Source organism: Silurus meridionalis, chromosome 2 (genome assembly GCF_014805685.1).
Source record: "Silurus meridionalis isolate SWU-2019-XX chromosome 2, ASM1480568v1, whole genome shotgun sequence".
NCBI classification, from domain to species: Eukaryota; Metazoa; Chordata; class Actinopteri; order Siluriformes; family Siluridae; genus Silurus; species Silurus meridionalis.
The window spans coordinates 12,083,036-12,102,982 of NC_060885.1; the positions used below are offsets into that span (position 1 = coordinate 12,083,036).

The 19,947-nt window shown below is 36.9% G+C and overlaps 3 protein-coding genes across 3 annotated transcripts; 1 reads left to right on the forward strand and 2 right to left on the reverse strand.

The window, feature by feature from the left end:
- Window positions 1–1,305: 1,305 nt before the first annotated feature.
- prdx3 (peroxiredoxin 3) lies at window positions 1,306–8,435 on the reverse strand. Its single transcript, XM_046864597.1, has 7 exons — window positions 8,284–8,435; window positions 6,467–6,551; window positions 6,238–6,379; window positions 3,248–3,383; window positions 3,006–3,109; window positions 1,661–1,826; window positions 1,306–1,552 (listed from the first exon to the last, which is right to left on the reverse strand). Exons 1-7 carry the CDS (start codon window positions 8,317–8,319, stop codon window positions 1,502–1,504), a joined length of 720 nt encoding a protein of 239 aa, XP_046720553.1. The 5' UTR covers window positions 8,320–8,435; the 3' UTR covers window positions 1,306–1,501.
- Window positions 8,436–8,457: 22 nt separating this feature from the next.
- Window positions 8,458–13,504, forward strand: sfxn4 (sideroflexin 4). The gene is made up of 14 exons (XM_046864584.1): window positions 8,458–8,599; window positions 8,695–8,760; window positions 10,053–10,115; window positions 10,227–10,253; window positions 10,396–10,450; window positions 10,595–10,620; window positions 10,814–10,867; window positions 10,961–11,023; window positions 11,202–11,270; window positions 11,388–11,478; window positions 12,071–12,186; window positions 12,376–12,461; window positions 12,557–12,674; window positions 13,036–13,504. The coding sequence occupies exons 1-14, from the start codon at window positions 8,561–8,563 to the stop codon at window positions 13,111–13,113; spliced, it is 951 nt and encodes a 316-aa protein (XP_046720540.1). The 5' UTR covers window positions 8,458–8,560; the 3' UTR covers window positions 13,114–13,504.
- On the reverse strand, window positions 12,991–19,197 carry dennd10 (DENN domain containing 10). The gene is made up of 9 exons (XM_046864571.1): window positions 18,721–19,197; window positions 18,436–18,632; window positions 17,019–17,098; window positions 16,762–16,910; window positions 16,096–16,207; window positions 14,921–15,021; window positions 14,635–14,742; window positions 14,410–14,504; window positions 12,991–14,331 (listed from the first exon to the last, which is right to left on the reverse strand). Exons 1-9 carry the CDS (start codon window positions 18,761–18,763, stop codon window positions 14,164–14,166), a joined length of 1,053 nt encoding a protein of 350 aa, XP_046720527.1. The 5' UTR covers window positions 18,764–19,197; the 3' UTR covers window positions 12,991–14,163.
- Window positions 19,198–19,947: the final 750 nt, after the last annotated feature.

Sequence of the window (19,947 nt, forward strand, 5' to 3'; positions counted from 1 at the left end):
TCATAAACATTTTTTTATATTTATGATTTAAAGCTTTAAGCAGCTCTCCGTGTGCTGAACAGCCACCTCCCTCATGCTAACTTCCTCATCCATTACCAGAAGCAGCATTGTGAATGTCGGACACATGCGGAGTTTCTGCAAGCATACTGTAAAGGGTGACGTTCTTGTACTTTTTTTTTTATGTTTTTCCTAACTACAGGAAGTGCCCCAGGAGCACTCCGGCAAAGCTCGTGTTTTTTCGTTCTGCTGTATACAGTATGTAACTAAAGATGTCTGAGATGTGGCAAAGCCTTTTTTTTTTTTTCTAATCCCCAGATACTGATGCCAGATACTTTCTGGCCCCTCATGTCATGAACCTTGTGATGTCTAAAAAAGACATTTTAAACATGCTATACTTGTTGTAAAAAGGAGAAAAAAAATAAACGATGTTTATGTACAGAGGTTATATAGGCATGGTTTGAATTCTGAACGTCAAGTCTTGCTTCTAGCCTTTAAGTTAAGGAACCAAATTTAAAAAATGGCATACATCCTCTGCTCTACTTTCGAATGATTCACAAACACTGTCCACTTGCATTCAGTTAATCACTGTGTATATTCCAGCTAATACATGTCAAGGGCTTTGGCAAATGCTCAAAACAAACATCAGAATTTTTGGCCAAATGTGATCTAGGCAAGATCTTTGACACTGGCTTGGTTGCTGGTATCAAAAGGGCTGTTTTGGGTGTTTTTCTAAAACTCCAGATATAAAATTTTGCTTGGCAGAATCATCTTGTTAATGAAAGGTTAGATGAGAGTGACCAGGCTCGTTCAGACTGAAAGAGGTCAAAACTCTTTACCGTTGTGATTAGCACAGAATCCTGTGGTGGCTACTAGAACACAACAGGTTATCACTCCAGTCACCTCAAAAATGTAATTTAAACCTAATGCTCTGAAGAACTGGACAGTTTTAAATTGGCAATATGGCATATAGAGTTTATTTTTGTGTTTTCTGACTAGAAGGTATAACAAAGTATTCCAAAGAGGAAAGTATCACTAGCAAAATGCCTTTTGATAATTTTTTTCTGACAGGCTTTAAGAATATTAAGCCTTTGACAAAAGAGCTGCATGTGGAACTCACTGCCAATTTTGGATCAGGAAGCAGACAAGATTGTGATGGAATTTAACAGGAAACATATTCTCTATCTTGTTAAGTTACATTTTGCCAAATAGTGTTAATTTCTTCTGTCTGGAGACTTTTGGGACATCCTGTATAACAAGAACCCAGTATTTGGTGTAAAAAAAAAAAAAAAAAAAAGTAGTAGTGGCTCGCCAACACCACACAGCATCATGTTTATTTGGTATACACAGCAACACAAACAAATGAGCATTTTTTTTTTTTTTACAGATCACTGAAATTATTTTCTGTTGAAACATCTGGGTAGTGCAATTCCACATCGACCTAAAAATGATGTGCATTGTTTTGTGCGATCTACTAGAAGCAAATGTAACATATTAGTTCCTTTTAATTGACTTTTTGAAAGTATTCCTTGGACCCTTCTGGAGTCGGCTTGATCTGAAATACAAAAAAATATATATATATATATATATATATTACACATAAAACACATTTGAGGAGCAATTAAAAAAAACTTGACAGTTTTATTTAATATAAAATGTTTACCGTAGGTGATTTTGGGGTCCAGCTGGCCGGGCAAACCTCTCCATGGCTCTCCACAAACTGGAAAGCCTTAACAAGGCGCAGCGTCTCTTCAACAGAGCGGCCTACTGGAAGGTCATTAATGCTCATGTGTTTGATGACGCCATTGGGATCGATAATAAACAGCCCCCTACATGAGGATAGATGCGGTTACTGAAGAAGAACTTGCAATTTAAAAGACAATTTAAAATGTATGGCAAATCTCTGAAAGAACAATGAAATTTGAATCAATGCAGTTGAAAGTCCTTAACAGACTAAAGCAACTTGGGGATCACCATATACTTTTTTGTTCATATTATTTTGTTAAATAAAATTTTTGTGGACATTAAACGTTGATATATGTACTAAAAACACTATGGACATCACGTTTTGTGTTCCCTTTTGCTTTTATAAGAACCTCCACTCCTCTGCGATGATCCACCAGATTTTGGAGTGTGCTTGTGGAGATTTGTGCTCATTTAGCCACATGGGTGTTAGTAAAGTCAAGGATTAATGTCAAGTTTATCTCTAGTGCTTTTCACAACATACATTGTCTCAAAGCAGCTTTACAGAATTTAAGAGTTAAGGTGAGCACTGGTATTTATCCATGATGAGCAACCTAGGATGACTGTGGCAAGGAAAAACTTCCTTAGATGTTATGCGGAAGAAAGCTTGAGAGGAACCAGACTCAAATGGGAAACCCATCCTCATTGGGGTGATATCAAAAGAGTAATTATAAATCTTTAAACAATACAGAACACCAGAGAGTGAGAACTAACATGAATGTATGATTGAGAAATGTCCCTTCTACCGTCTTATACAGTCATTTGAGGTTATGGAACCAGAAGCTACTAAGCAACTCATAAAATAGTTTGTTGACAATTGAGACACCAGCTTCTCCATGCCAGAGCCTTTAAACCCTAATGTAAGGTGAAGGTTCAATCAGCTTTCACATTCATCTCAAAAGGTCTTCATTTGGGAGTCAGAGATCTATAGCAGGCCACTCAAGATCTTTCACTTTAACCCATGCAAATTATATATCTTCTGCTTGATTTGTACAAGGGGGCATGGTCATGCTGGAACATGTTCAGGTCTCCTAGTTAAAGTGAAGGAAAAGATTTATGCTACCACATCCGAAGACATTCTTTACAATTGTGTGCTTCCAACTCTGTGGTAAAGGTTCAGGGAGTCAAAGGTTCAACTACATATGGATGGAAAAAAAAATCAGGTGTTCCAATATTTGTGTCCTTATACTGCATTTAAATAACAAAAACAAAAACAAATTTTTGTTACTTTCACTGTATTCTGTAAAATATGGACTATAAAATACCTCAGTGCTATTCCAGGCCCCTCCAGTAGGACTCCATAGTCTCTGGAAACCTGCTTGTTGAGATCAGCCAGCAAGGGGAAGTGGATTTGTCCCAATCCTCCACTCTACAGGCAAAAAAAGAACACCAAAGTTTAACCTGAAGATCATCAATTGGCTCTGCTAGTTCTCTCCTAAAGCCCATTTAACACGAAACAAGTGTTCATATGAAAAGTGCACTGTTCATTATTTGTGTATGTTTTTACCTTTCGAGGGGTGTTGATCCAAGCCAAGTGAGTAAAGTGCGAGTCCACAGACACGCCCACCACCTCGCAATTGATATCATGGAATTCTTTAGCCTTGTCACTGAACGCGATGATTTCTGTAGGGCAGACAAATGTACTGCAAAAAAAGAAGAATGAACACATTGTTATGTGTGCCCATTTGCTAATGAAATTCCCCCATTCTTCTACAGAGAACACAGACAGACACAGACTTTATGATAAAAACAAGACACTGAAGTACATGGAAATTTGGAAAAAATAAATAAATAAGTGCTAAAATTATTACTACCCATTAACATATATTCAATGTTTATACGCATTTACTTATATACAACACATAGCTGGTGATTTCTTGATTCAGATACATCAGAAGGTTTTATTCTTTGACTGCCTGGTTCTGACTGTAGTTTGCAGTTTTGTATTAAATCATATTTTCAAATCTCTATAGTAATAATAATTTAAAAAAAAAAGGGATCTATATGGCATACACTCCATGTTTGAAGCGAATAAGGAACTGACCATTTCTACATAATAACAGCAACCAATTTGTCTAATGAACATTTTGCATTCTTATCAACCACATACAAGGTAAAATGATTTTTCCACATTTTGTTAGGCTACAGCAGGGGTGTCAAACTCAAATTCACAGTGGGCCAAAATTAAAAACTAGGAAGAAGTCACAGGCCAAACTCAATATTTATTGAAAAATTGACTGCAATTCTGCATGTTTTTCGTATCTCCAGATGTGTAATGTTAAACCTTTTCATATGAAAACAAACTTTAGTTTTGCATAAACATTGAATCTGGAACAACCAAAGTTGAATATTATAAACACATGAGAAATTACATTTGAAATAAAACACACATCAGTGGTATTCGTTTCTTATGTCTGTCTCTCTATCTATAGACGTTCTAATTCCTTTTTAATAATTTCCTTCAATTAAAAAAAGCAATCTTTCAACCATTAACAGTCCATGCCTTGGAGTAGAAAAAAAGTGAATAAAGACAACATTCATTCAAGCTCAGTTTTTACACTCTGATTTACTCTGATTGGTTGAAGACAGATTCCTGCATCTCTTCTTAGATGCAAGTGCATCATGTCTGGGGTTAGGCTCTGAGCTGAGGAAATCCTCAGGATTGAGTGAAGGTGTTCATCAGTGAGACTCCTGAGTGGGGTTTTGTTCATCTTCATTAAAGAGAACAGTTACTCACACAGATATGTGCTGCTGAACACAGAGAGTGTTTGAGCAGCTTGGATACGGAGTTGAGCAGTGTGTCGGGGAGGAAACATGAAAACTGTGCAGCACACACAGAGTCGTACTTTGACTTGAGCGTGTCTCTACACTGGAGTTCAATCAGCTCCATTTGAAGGTTGGTTGGTGCACTTTCCACGTCAACCACAAACGGATTACTGAGCAGTTCAGCAGTTCAGTTTTTCAGCGGTCTCGACTGGCGCGCCAACACACAAAGAATTCTGGGATTTGTAGTATTAGCGGTGTATGCGCTATATACTGGCGGGCAGCTCTAATACACATTTGATATGACCTCGCGGGCCAAATATAATTACACACGGGCCTGAGTTTGACACCCCTGGGCTATAGCCTTATTTCAAAATGGATTCATTATTTTCCTCAAAATTCTACATACAATACCCCATAATGACAACGTAAAAGAATTGTGTTTAAAATCTTTGCAAATGTATAAATGAAAAGAATCAGATGTACATTAGCATTGACAGCCTTTGTGTAATACTTAATTGAAGCACCTTTAGCACCAATTACAGCCTCAAGTCTTTTTGAGTATGATGCTACAAGCTTGGCTGGGTCACTCAAGGATATTCACAGAGTTGTCCCGTAGCAATTCCTTTGATATCTAGGCTGTGTGCTGAGTGCTCTGGAGCAGGTTTTCATCAAGAATGTCTCTGTACATTGCTGCATTCACCTTTCCCTCGATCCTGATTAGTCTCCCAGTTCCTGCCGCTAAAAAACATCCCCACAGCATAAAGCTGCCACCACCATGCTTCACTGGTAATAGTACCAGGTGATTAGGTGGTGCCTGGTTTCCTCCAGACATGATGCTTGGCATTCAAAACCAAAGAGTTCAACTTTTGTTTGTCATGGTCTGAGAGTCCTTCAGGTACCTTTTGGCAAACTATAGGAGGAGGACGTCATGTGCATTTCACTGAGGAGTGGCTTCCGTCTGGCCACTCTACCATACAGGCCTGATTGATAAAGAGCTGCAGAGATGGTTGTTCTTCTGAAGGGTTCTCCTCTCTCCACAGAGAAATGCTAGAGCTATTTCAGAGTGACCACAAGGTTCTTGGTCACCTCCCTGACTAAGGCTGGGTGACCCGTTTCAGGAAAAGTCCTGGTGGTTTCAAACTTCTCCCATTTACAAATGATGGAGGCTCTGTGCTCTTTGGGAACTTCAATGCTGCAGAAATTGTTCTGTACCCTTCCCCAGATCTGTACCATGATACAATCCTGTCTCGGAGGTCTACAGACAATTCCTTTGACTTCATGGCTTGGTAGGTGCTCTGACATGCATTAACTATGGGACCTTCTATAGACAGGTGTGTGCCTTTTTAAATCATGTCCAATCAACTGGATTAACAGGATGTACCCGAGCTCAATTTTGAGTGTCATGGCAAAGGCTGTGCAAACTTTTGTACATGTAATTTTTTTTTTTTCTTTTATAAATTTGCAAAGATTTCAAATAAACTTCTTTAACATTGTCATTATGGGGAGTTGTTTGTAGAGTTTTAGAGGAAAATGCAATTAAAGGAATTTTAAACTAACCCATATTTGATTTTTTTTCTTACTTGACTCTTGCATAAAATTACACAAATTACAATGAAAAATGCAACACAAAACTTTACAAACCTTCAAATAACACTTAAAGATGACTGCTATAATCAAATAGGAACTAAAACCGACAATCAACAAGACTACTATTTTTACCAATTCACTTACAAATCAAGCGGGTAGAAAAACAGAACCAGATATTTGCCGTTGTAGTGGTCAAGGCTGATCTCTTTGAATTCTCCATTATGGACAGCGGTACCCTTGAAGTGAGGGGCATGCTGGGTAACCGCTGGAGCCCATTTAGAAGTACCTGGAGTTTGAAGTACATAAAACAGCTAACATTATATGTATTTTAGTTCTTCGAAAAGTGTGTGCACAAAACATCTTTATAACATACTGATAGAAAAGCAGGCTCTCGGTGCAGCAGCTCGGATGCCAGACGAAGTTCCACTCCTCAGTGTGCTCACTGCTGCTCTGGCTGCCTGCAGTAAAAAAATCAAGGAAAGACTGAGCTGATCTCCATGTTGAACTCCAAACAAACAAGGTACAAAGTTCAGGGATTAGAAAGGGGGGAAAAACACTGAAAAATCTGTACCTTTTCTAGACAGTAGCAAGATTTTTTCAGGAAACCTTTCTTTACTACATTTTAATGTGTAATCTCTAAATGAAGTGAATGCATAAAATTTAACATTGGATGGCATGAATAATTTTAATATAGTTTTTAGCAGTACTTTCACTTGATACTTTTGTGCATCCAATGGCATGTACTTTTGGAAAATAGTTTGACTGGAGTCATTTTTAAGCAGTGGATTTGCACTATTATTCAAGCACAAGAATGTGACTCCACTCACCACTGTCAAGTTCAGTTCATGTATATATGCCACATGAAAGCGTTGAAAGATTCAGTGCCTGGTCATTGAGATTTTGGGTAAATCTGATCCTAGATGTGTCATCATTGACCCTCAACAGCACCTCAGCTTTATCTGTGTTTGCATTCAAGGGCGTAACTTACTGGAGGGGTGGGAGGTATTATGTCATTATGACTTGCAAAATGTCTTCAAATGCCTTCAAATTTAACAGCAAAGAGCCAGTTTGACATTCAGTTCAAAAATTAATATCCAAATAAAGTAGATTTTTACTATGTCTGCCTATTTTTTTTTTTTTAAGGTTGATTTTAATTATTGAGGAAAGTCTAGTATTATATTTTTGTGGATTTTGAGGACATGTGAGTAATGGGTAATTAAACCTTGGCATTGTTTAGTCTTCTTGTACTGAATGTGACATGAAAAAAACATCTTTGTATTTGAATAGGGTTAAAGTTTAAGTAAATACATTTAAAATTACATTGTGTCAAGAAATAACCTGTAGGTCTAAGCACCAGTTATGGTTCTTTAAACTAGCTTACAATAAATCAGAATCTTGGCATTTTTGTGTGTGTTTAATTACTAGCAAAAGCAATAAAAAATGAAAGAAAATAAATATTTATTGTTTCTAATTTGATCATATCATTTCATGCATTTACCTAAGATTAAAAATGTTCAAGAAATGTGTTTAAAACCTTAAGAATAATATGATTTATAATATGCTTTACTATTATTATTACTATCCAATCACTTACTATATACACTCAGATGTAAAACTGAATAAATGTAAATGACTGTATATCTGAATCATGGTAAAAGTAAGGAGATTTTGGAAAATCATGCGAGATATAAACGTCGTGTATTTAAAATATATAAGTACTTAGTAAGAATTTTTTTAATTATAGTAAATCGGAGTTTTATTTAAACCTACAATTAACCCACATGTTTTTATAGCAACTGCCCTGAATTTCTATATACATCAAAGTGAAATTTAATCCGCATTCTTCGCTAGATCATTCTCCCTCAATACGAATAGGAAGCAGCCAAAGCTGTGGTCATTCTCTTAAAACTCCGATAAGGGGAAAACCAAATCCAGCGATGTAATAAATACAAAGGCTACCTGTTATAATTATAATGAACTGATTGCGCAGTTGACAGAAAGCGCTGCTGCAGTGACAGAGGAAGGTTAAACTTCAGCCGAGTCCTGCGATTTCCATCATCCTTAACTACGTCATATAAAACTGCACTAATAATGAGATCATACTGAAATTGCAGAAATATCGCAAACGATTCGAAGGCAAAGTATGCAAGCGGTCTAAACAAGCTAATTTTTGCCAAAATGAACACTCACAGAAGTCCGGAAAAGTCTTCCAATGGTGGCGGCCATGTTGAAAGTGTGCAAAAGTGCGCTGCAGTTTGAGCGTCAAAAGTGCGCGCCGGCTACGCAGTCCTGCTGGCGCGTCGCGTCACGTGACACACTCACGGAAGTCTTTAGCGCTCTCCCACTGGATGTAGACATGTGTAGCCTGAATGACCTCCATCGCTATATGGTTTCGACTTTTTACGTTTTTCTACTGCAGGCAGTTTGGGTGTAAGCGTAAAATAAATCGGTAACGTTGTTCAAAAAAATGGACCCAAATTTAGAATACTGGCATCACAACGGGAAGGTGATTTACATGTGCATACAGCGATATTATAGATTGTATTATAACTTGCATACGATTGTTTTGTAACTTCTGTGCAATCATGCAATATTTTGCAGTCTTTCCTAAGCAGACTGCGCATCTGGTTGAATATTCTTGACCCCAGCTCTCTCCTGTCCTCTGATGTGAGTATAGGATCCACTCAGTTTCTGCTTTTGAACATATGACAAGTTCTAACTGGCCTATATATATATATATATATATATATATATATATATATATATATATATATATATATATGAGAGAGAGAGGGGGGGGGTTTTTCAATTCAAAACAAAAATCAGACCATTCCACCATTCTTTCACAATTTAAATTGTTATCCAAGAATCCTATTTAGGTCTAGTCAGGTCATGTCAGGTAGGATTTTAAACGTTGTCTCATCGTGCATTTGTACAGTGGAATAAAATTTATTTCTTGTGTATTAAAGTGTACAACACTTTGCAATCAGTGTTCTGTGTTTCCCAAATAAAACCAGCACACAATCAATATAAAATGAATAGTGAAGAATTCATCAATACACCAACTGAGTCTCACTTCAGGTGTGAGCCCACAATCAGGGAAGGCGTAGCTCATTCATAGTGAGGTGTAAACCATTGAAAATCTCAAAGGTTGCAAAATAATGACTATTTTTGTAAATGAATTGTATAGCAAGGGTGTAACCGCATTTCTCCGTAGTAGAAGGTAAATCTCTATGACCTTGAGCACAGGAACGCTCACTGATTGAATCATCATATGAGAACAGAGATTAAAGATGTAATACAGGGGGGAAAAATCCCCCAAAACACATAGCACACTCAACAACTAATGTACTGTATACTGATCAGTTTTCCAGATTAAACAGATGACATGTCATGTTGGCAGCAAATACAAAAATAACATGTTTAAGGACATGTGTACAATCCTAGATCTTGGAAAAAGTCCACAAAGCACAGTCTATAGAGATCAATTTGACTTGATTTGAGATCTTCCTTATTCCTGTTGATCTCTGTAGACTGTGATTTGTGGACTTTTCCAGTAAAGCCGTGTTGTAAAAAGGCTTTTGTGTTACACTTTTCAAAACGTATAATGTCTAGAATAAGGCATGCAAGATATTGGAGATATTTATATGGGTAAATTGCTTGATATTCAGAATGTCAGAACTGGTACTGATGATTTTGTTGCTTTGAAATGTCACATGTGTAGGTTTAAAATGTATAATTATCTATAAAGCTGCTTTGGGCTATTGATCTGAAGATTGTAACTTTTAATTCCAGCAAAACTCCAAAGTTGGACCCTTGTGCAAGAACCATAAACCTGGAGAACCATAAAGCTGCATTGGATAAAAATCTCTGACAAATGTTAAACTACAAATAATTGACTATAATCAAAATGTAAAGTATTATACATCCAACTGTTTTACATGTGTTTTTGCTCTTAGGCTGAAATTGAAAACGCTCGTTCTCTGATTAGAAGAGAAGGGAATCAGCAGAACAATGAAAAGGTATGTTTAGCCTTTTTGGTATAGGAATTCAGTAATATTATTCTACTCTTCTTGATTTTTTATTTTTTTGTTTATTTTTTTTTACATGATTTTTCTTTGTCTGTTTTCTAGGTCTCCAGTGCCTTGAAGCTTTCTCTTGTAAGTGGCTGTAGCAGTGCTATACTACCATAATGTTAGTAATCTCTTACAGAAGTCAAGTACTTTATCATCCACAATGAAAGAATTGCAATTGTTTTATAAAAAAATTAAAAAATACTGAAATATATGTTGTCCTCTCTAGAGCTCTGTGCATGCTGATACTGGAGAGCCGATTTCCATTGTGTTTCGTCCACAAGGTAACACTTACTCGTAGTTGTTAGTAATACTTTGGCTGTATTTGATCCACCTGGAGAAATTTATTTATTTATATTTTAATCAATTTTTGTATCTTTCCTGAATCTCACTCATGATCTAATGATAACAGTCATATTGTTTTGCAGCTTTTCTGCCTGTAGCGGCACCTTTGGTGAGTAATGATACACAGTACTGTTAATATTAATTTTCTGAAATGACCAACTAATTGCATGTATCACTTAAGTGGTATCTCTTTCATCAGGGAAAATTGAAACTAACTTGTCAACATGTTCTGTTTAATGTCACTTTTCTCTGTTAACATATTATTCAATGAATAATTCTTGCTTTCTTTTCCTAACCTGTAGGTCATAGCAAGCTTTTTGCCACATAAAGGAGTGACACCTGCCTTGTTTTGGCAGGTAATGCAATTTAATTACTTACTGTCTATGATTATTTGAAGATTTGTATTTTTTTTTTGTAACTGAGAATTTTTTTTCATTCTCCATTTGCAGTTTATGCTACAGAGCTACTCTGCAGGTTTCAACCAGGCTAACAGAAATGCAACAGCCTCGCCGGTAATCCAGAATTTTTTTTCTCTGCGTCAATCATTATCACTATGATCTATAATAATCATTATATCTATTACATACCTAAACTAAATTTTGGTCAGGTCTTTCAGAATACATTGGAATGACTTATTTGGGCATTGAACATAAAGAGCAAAAACATAATGAGTCTTTTGATTTTGTTAAGGACAATAAGCCCTCAATGAAACAGGCTCTTCTGATCACTGGAACAGTGGCGTATTCAACACTTACAGGGGTGAGACTTTCTTTGTTTATTAAATTGAGATAATTTACAATATAATCTGTTTTAACAGTCCCAAAAACTCTACCCTCTGATTCATACGTGAACAGTATTTTAATGGTATCTTGGTAGGCTCTTCCTCAAATTTTAATCCAGCGCCTAGCAGTCAGCAGTCGTTCAGCTCAGGCCTTCTGTAGGTCAGTGCTGCCTGTTCCTCTGTCAGGTCAGTAAAGCAGTCTGATGTGCTTTCTAATTTTCTGTTATACTAACAATCATGGTGGTTTCTAATTTTCATCTTCTGTGAAATTCGTTTTGTTCTAAATTACCTATTAACCATTAATAATATACATTCATTGACCATGGTCAGAGTCAGTTTTCCTTCAAACTGATGTTTTATGTAAACCTTTATTTGTATTTTTATTTACATGTATCTGCATAATTTAAACTATTGTGCTGCTGTAACATGATTGGCAGATTGCATAATTGCAGGTGTTCTTATTAAAGTGGCCTGTGAGTGTACTTACATCCAAACCCCATAGTGCATCCATTATTTTATTTTAGCAGTTTAACAGATCAATGGCTAAGTAAAGATTATACCATGTTATGTCATTATATTGCATTGAATCAAGGTTGGTAATGAATTTTAAGAGGCCCAATATATATATATATATATATTAGAAAAGAAACAATTTAATTCTTTTTCGTTTTATTTTTTGTTCATCTGATATAAAATGACATTCAGTTTTTAAATGTAAGCATCCAGTTAAAACATTTATAAGGTATTTATAACGAATTGATTTTTTTTTTCTTTCTAGCTTGTTTGGCTGCCTTTAGTGTCTTCGTGGTGAGAAGTGAGGAATCAGAGAATGGTATAAAAGTCTATGACTGCAATGGAAATGCAGTTGGAATCTCAAAGGAAGCTGGATTTAAGGTGGGAATATTGTAATCAGAAATTACATTTTTTTTTAAGTATATAAATTAAAATAATGAGTAAACTTCACTGTTTGACTTGGCCTATGAAAAACACTCTCAGGCATACATAATACCGCTAACTATAAGTGTCTGACTGAAAATCTTACTGTGCACACTACTGTTATTTTCCCACTTTCCTCTGCCTCAGGCCGTAAAGGAGACAGCTATATCTCGAGCAACTCTTTTTGGTACCACTGCAGTTGTTCCTAATCTACTTGTCCTCATTCTCAAGAGGTGATGATCACTTCAATGTCCCATGTAGTGTATTTTATTCACTCATTTACTCTCTGCCTGGTGCAATCTGTGTGAATACGTTTGTTTTGTCTCAGGACAAAGTTGGCCCAAAGAAACACACTGATGCTTGCTCCAGTTAGACACATCAGCACTGCAGTTGTCCTTGGCTTGATGATCCCTGCGTCTTTCAGTCTGTTTCCACAACTTGGCAAGGTAAAGTACATCAAACTGTCATGATAGTTGTTACACCATTCTGCATTATTTATCCCAAATTAATTTAAAATTAATCACAAACCAGATTAACCACTGGGTAACAGATATCCTAACGAACCTAAAATATTTCCCCAAATAACAACTAATTAGTCTTTTAAACCCTTGATGACCCTAATCAGGATCAGAAAACCACCTTTATGCTCTTTTTTTAAAGAACATTCTTTGTCCCATGAACTTCATATCTGACCTCTGGTGCCCACACGAACCTAGTCACATATATGTAGTACTTTAGAATAACAATTACAATAGTAATTACTGGTTTTGTATGTGTTAAATGTCATTTTATTTCTGCTGTTTTTAGATTAAAAAGGAGCACGTAGAAAAAGAGCTGCAAAGTTTAACAGATGATGGGGAGCTGTTTTACCACAGAGGACTCTAACAGACCTTAAAGACCAGCACTCGCAACATTTATATCATATCAAGTGAGCTTCCTAAGTGAGATTCCTAATGAGCTTCTGTATGGAAACCTGACTGAAAAAATACTATTTTGAAAGTAGTACTGATTACACCGAGTACTGATTGCTGCCTTTGCACATGCAGTTCATCTGAACAAATGTAACACCCCACTACACTTTCAGTGGCGTATACCAAGTTTAGTGGAATTACTGAAACCGCAGCACTTTTTTCAGGACTGTGCTGGTAGTTTGGTCTGCACTGTTCTCAGCACTGTAGATGAACTGCGATCACTGATGCAGCACTGCTCGTGTACAGCCATATTCTCAATTAATGTCAAACAAGCAGTACATAATAAAACCATAACTCTTGGGAAATGGTACAGATTCATGTGTGAAATATTTGCATCTTAGACAGAACGGGTTTTTACAAAATATTGCTATTGGTACATTGTTAATTTTACACTGAAATATCTTTAGAGAGCTTTACACTGGGCTTTCATTTTAATGCCATTAGAACTATCATGTTTGAAAAGACACTAGTATCATTTAAGAAAACAATTACAAATATGGAAAGTGCATATGGAATATTTTTGGCACAAGTGCTCTTTTAGGCAGATGTCGGGCAAGAAAAAAAAAAAGGTTTTGGGTAAAAATAAAGAGCTTGTCAAGGCTGTGAGAAACAGATGATCGCTATTATCTTTATCTTATTATTAGCTTCCTGGTACCTTTTTTTTTTTTTTTTTTTAAACCATTGTATTGGCATAAAAATCTATATAAACTATTTAATGAAGTGCTACCACAAAATACTCTCCATGTAGACTGTGTTCAAGTTTAGATTGATCCCGTAAAAATGTGTACATGTACATTGTACAACCATGGTCTTGGTCACTGAATGTGAATAGAACATCATAAAATCGCTATAAAACTTGTTTTGCGAATTCGTCCTTACAAGCATTTACAAGTCATATGATCACATGGTGATTTCCTTCATTAGGCTTGCCTCGATTTCATCAAGTCATAGGGAACTGGATTATTTAGATCTTCAGGAGCTGCTCAGCTGCAGCTAAGTGGAAGAGGAAGTTCTCGGTCGCTGGAGGAAGATGACGTCGCTTCAGTGAGTCCAACGTGAGCTTTGTGTCGTCCCCTTCCTCAGCGAGGGACGCCAAGTTGTTAAGGATCTCCTTTGTCTTTACAGAGATATCCTAATGTCAAAGACAGAATGACTTAATATTTAATAACTACGTTTCTTTTCCCTTAGTGTTCTCTAAATCCAAATTTACCTTGGTAACTTGAGCGTCTGTGCGATCAGCATCTTCTGCAGACTGGACAATCAAGTGGCCAATTTCCTTATGCAGTTTCCCCATAGCCATGGCCTCTGAAAATAAAAGGGGGGAAAAAAAATCATGTTGTGTAACAAAGAGCATTTCAATTGCCCTTTTATTTCATATTGAAATTAATTTAACAGTATAAGTCATTAGTAGCAGGCTCATTTTTTAAGGTCTTACCTTTTGCATGTTGAGCTACGGTGATTTCGCTGTCTGGGAGACGCACAAAAACATCAAAGAGATCTGATCTGTTGATGACCTCAGGATCAACAAAGCCTGCCACATATCCTGAAAGCATATAAAGAAACAGGAGGAAAGAGATTATCGGATTGTCTCAGCAACTTTACAGAACGTAAAAATGATTATAAGTGATTATAAGTACCATGTGCATTGGAGTGTATGCAAAATACGTGAAAGATGCGATACGTCAAACATTTTTCTGTTGTGAGGTTTTTCCATATCTTACCTGTACATGATCTGAGGTTGTCCAACTCTCTGTCCTCCAGATGGACATAAGGGTGGAGAATAGACCAGTCTTTCCGATGCCATGTCAGGGTTGGAAGTGCTCTGGTGTTAAAAAGTACAAATATAAACTATATATATTTCACGTCAGAGAAGAGGAACAACTTCTCTCTAGTCGGTACTTCATGGCCCTCTGCATATCTGTAGGCACACGAATCTTGAATCTCATGTAAAGGTTAAGAATACTGCAGTTTCACACACCCTCTAACAAGAACTAATATTTCTTGCCAAACACTCATTTTGCTGCATACTGGACATTGCCATTTCTATTTCCAGAAAACAGCAGAATCAATTCTAAATAACTAATCACTAAACATCACAAATTAATCCTTGGATGATATGATATAGGGGTGTAACAATATAAAAAAATCCATGGTTTCGCTAGGTACCTCGGTTTTTAAGTCACAGTTTGGTTTAATTTCGGTATAGTGAGGGGAGAAGAAATGCAAAACGTAAACTTGCTTGTCTTTTTTTTTATTTTATTAAAGTTGTTTATTATTATTAACATTTGTGAACATTAACAGTTTTTAAAGCAATTTAAAATAAAAATCTAATTTATTAAATCTAATTAATGATTAATTTTTTTTATAATATTGATTAAATTGAGAATAAATATCCATACCACAAGACAGGGACACTGCTCTACTTGGTCCTTACCGGAAATTTTTTTACAATTTTTCTGCGCATGAGAAAACTCAATAAATTCCTGTCATTGCCAAAGTTTTTACGAATGTCTAGCGATATATTATATATATTAAATAAAATTAATCACATTTTATAAACTACATTGCATTAATTTGATTTATTTTATATATTTTATTCTTGCAAGTGCAAAGTGTAGGCTAAAAAACTTGCCACTTAATATGTTTGCAAGGGAACTTTTTTTTACAATGTTTTAACAATGTTCTGCATGTAAAACAAGAATCGAATTCGTACACGTGTACACACACACACACACACACACACACACACACACAGAGAGAGAGAGAGAACCGGATGTCCTGTACCGATACAGTTCGATATGAACAAGTGTACTGTTACACCCCTATTGTGTGATTTTAACACAATAATATACATTTAATTTAGAATGAAATGTAGCCCAATCATCATAATAAACACCTTGTAAACTCTAGCAGAGCCTCGACACGAGGATGGTAGATCACAATCCTTTTCTTCAGCATCAGCGCTGTGTACAGGATAATGGTCTCCATTCCAAACTGAGACACAACATCTAAACACAAAACAACAAATCATTTCTCTGACTTTAACACATTATTACAAACCTTATCTTGCATTTTCTGAATGAATAATTGTGGTGTAAATCTAATCTACATTTAAGGTCTTATAAATCATAAGAGTACGAGAATATGTAAAAATAGTAATGTGGTATACTTTGACTAAAAGACAGAAGGTAGAGCTGGAGGTAGCAGAGCTGAAGATGTGTGTATGATGTGTGTAGTGCATGTAGGATGTTTTGGAGACAAGTTGAGGGAGGTGAGATTGAGATGGTTTGGACATGTGCAGAGGAGGGACATGGGGTATATCAGTAGGAGAATGCTGAGTATGGAGCTGCCAGGAAGTAGGAAAAGAGGAAGGACAAGGAGGTTTATGGATGTGGTGAGGATGACATGCAGTTGGGTTGAAAGAGGCAGATGTAGAGGATAGGTGAGTATGGAGATGAATGATCCGCTGTGGAGACCCATAATGGGAGAAGCCCAAAGAAGTAATGTGGTATACTACAAAAGTACTAGATTTCCTATTAGGTTTAGATGTGCTCTTATCTACCTTTAATGGATCCAGCCAAATAGGCTTTCCTAACATCATAGTCCTTGATGAGGAAGGAGCCGTTCTCATCGCTCTGACAAATGCCCTTTGTTAGAACTGCAATGTAGCCTTCCATCATCTTCACTGGAGTGCCATGCTTCATGTACACCCTGATGAATGTATATGTTTTGCAAATGAATGTGATTGGCAAAATATTACTAACCTAATTTGTGTAAGTATATTTTAAATAATTGTTTTGTCCAAATCATACAGCTTACCTACGCAGAACTCGGCTAAATGCAGCATACTTTTCTGGGTTAAAATCCTTTGCTGTAATAACTATACAGAAATGTGTAACCTATGGCAAAAACAAAATCATATTTAATACGACAGTACAATCAAAAGCCTGTCAAAAGTTTGGAAACACCTAGTATTTTATAGGTTGTTTGTTTTTGTAGACACATGCATTTTCCATTTGCTTATATGCAACAAATTAGGTAAAAGGCAAAAACACAAATGAGTCTTTAGTTCTAACAAAAAGAGATTATGTAAGACCGATGTAAGAGGTCAGCAGAGTGCCTCACATCCACAGTCAAACATGGAGGTGAAAACTTAAATATTTTGGGGTTGCTTTAGAACAGGGAAGGTTAGAGACGGATTAAACACCATGCAATTCCATATTCAACACCATGTAATTCCCCATGAAATGCAGCCAATACTTCACTATACAGCAAGACAATGACCTGATGCATATTTCGAAGTCCTGTAAGCATTATTTAGAAAGTAAACAAAAGTCTGGACTGTTATCTATTATGTAATGGCCTGCCCAGCCCTAAATCCTTGCTAAATTGATTAGTATCAATCCTGATCAATAACAGCATGTAGATTTGAAAGCTGTTCTTTTGAAAATGCTGATCTCCTGGATTTTGTGTAAAACAAAGAGCAATAAGTGAGCATCGGTTATTTAAGTGGAAATACTTCAATGATGAGGAAAATAAGAGGAGAATTGCATGAATGGTTGACAGAGAAGTATGCATTTTTCACAACTTTGGTGAAAAGAAACATCTCAGAATGCACAACAAATAGATCCTTGAGATAAATGTGCTTCAACATTGGGTACCCAAACAGGAATCTAAAGCTACAATGGGTTTAAACTCACCAATCCTTGACAAGACACTCACTCTGCTTAGGCATCATTTGCATCACACAACCCATGAGAGTGGTAACATTTATGGTAGTTGGGCACATTCTCACAAAAAAAAATAAACAGGACCCTCTGAATGCAGCCAAGCATTCGGAACTTTAATATTTCACAAACAAATGTAACTGCTACTCTCATAAGCACACTGTATTTAATAAAAAGACATTCGACTCATTCGAATCGATTCAATTGAAGAGTCAATGAATCGATACCTTTCGTACTTTACCTCTGCGGCTATTTGCATTTTCTGCAAAAACATCTCAATCACGCTGTATTTAAATACAGACAAAATGTGCATGTCCAAATATAATTTAACACTACAGAAAAGGGAAAAGGGAGAAGTTCGACTCTTTCGAATCGATTCAACTGAAGAGTTGGACGAATGGAATCAATTCATCGGTATTGACGCGGCTTTGTGCAACAAATTTACGGTCTTGTATATTGCGACATTTTCGTGTAACTCGGAACAGGCTGCCGTAAAGTGAATTGTATACCTTATTGAGGGCGGTGGGCTCCTGGACCTCAGTGGAGGTGAGGTAGTACCAGGTGCGCTGGTACTGCCCGAACACGAAAGCGTGCAGCTCCTCGGAGTCACGCGACAAACAGCACTTCCGCATCAGCAGATCCCGAAACTCGGTGTTGACTGCTGGGAAACACCAAACCCACAGCGTGTCTGCGTTCACGTCCTTCTCTGAGGAAGAGGCAATCAGTCAATCATCAGATAGAACCGTGCAATTAAAGCATCTATCCGTTTGTATTATAGAGAAACTGCTTCTCACCGATCAACCCTACGCTCAACATCAGCTGAGTGTCAGACGCCATGTCCGGTGTCCGCTTCAGGTCTCAACCAGGGGAAAGCTAAAGATGATCAACTGCACACTCATTAATTAAATACTAATTAGCCACAGCCTTATTAAAGCCACGGCCCCATGCTGACTTCCCTTCCGCTCAGCTCGCGCCCGGTGTAAAAGAATCTAAATAGTAAATATTATTACAAAGTAATTACAAAATATTTTAGTTATACTACTTATAACACCGTTATAGCTACCTAATTGACTCGACGGCCGCGTCTGAGATATTTCTTATATGGAAATTCACAAAAAAAAAAAAAAAACATCTTTCGCCATAAACGCCTCCTAAAGCGCCACCATACTGCCAAAGCATTCATACAGAAATCAAAGGCACAATCTCAATTTAGCATGTAGTGCACTAGATATGCCGTAAAAATCTATTCCTCTTACACTCTAAGTAGTGCACTTATATAAGAGATTTGTAGTTATTGAAAAATTATCCAATGGAATGTTGCCGCCTCTTCTTCTTTTTCTAACTAGTTGGTGTTGCGCCGTTGGTTCCCCCTAGTGGGCTGCTGGTGCTATTGTACAAATGTGCGCCTTCTGTCTCAGTTGTTTCCTTTCTATAACTTTTAACCCTAAACAATTATTCAGTAAAGTTTTGGTCCACTTTCACTTCCATAACTCTGGACTTCTAGTAGTTTCTAGAATAGCAAAGTCCACTAAAGGTGGTGGAGCATTCTCACATTTAGCTCCTACACTTTGGAATAGTCTCTCTGACAGTGTTTGTGGCTCAGACACACTCTCAGAGTTTAAGTGCAGATTGAAAATCTTTGAAGCATAACATTCATCACATCATAACCTTGTGCTCCATTACATCTGACCACATGCACTTTATCAACTTGTGCTTGTTAATATTATGAACAGCAGCTACGCTAATTCCTCTCCACTGCTTCTCTTTTTCCACCCATCTCGAGGCACCCTGAGGTTGCGCCAGCTTCAGCCACGTCCCACCTCATGAAGATTGTGGACCTTTAAAGAAGTAGATGCCGACCCCGCAAACATCCCGAACCATTTAGAGACGTACCAGTGCCATTTGGATCCCACTTCAAGTTTGGAGTTTGGACATTGGATCTCTTTGAGTGTTTGAAGGCTCTAGCATGGAGACGATGATGTTGGATCTGTGATGATCGCAAATGTTGAGCTATTTCATGA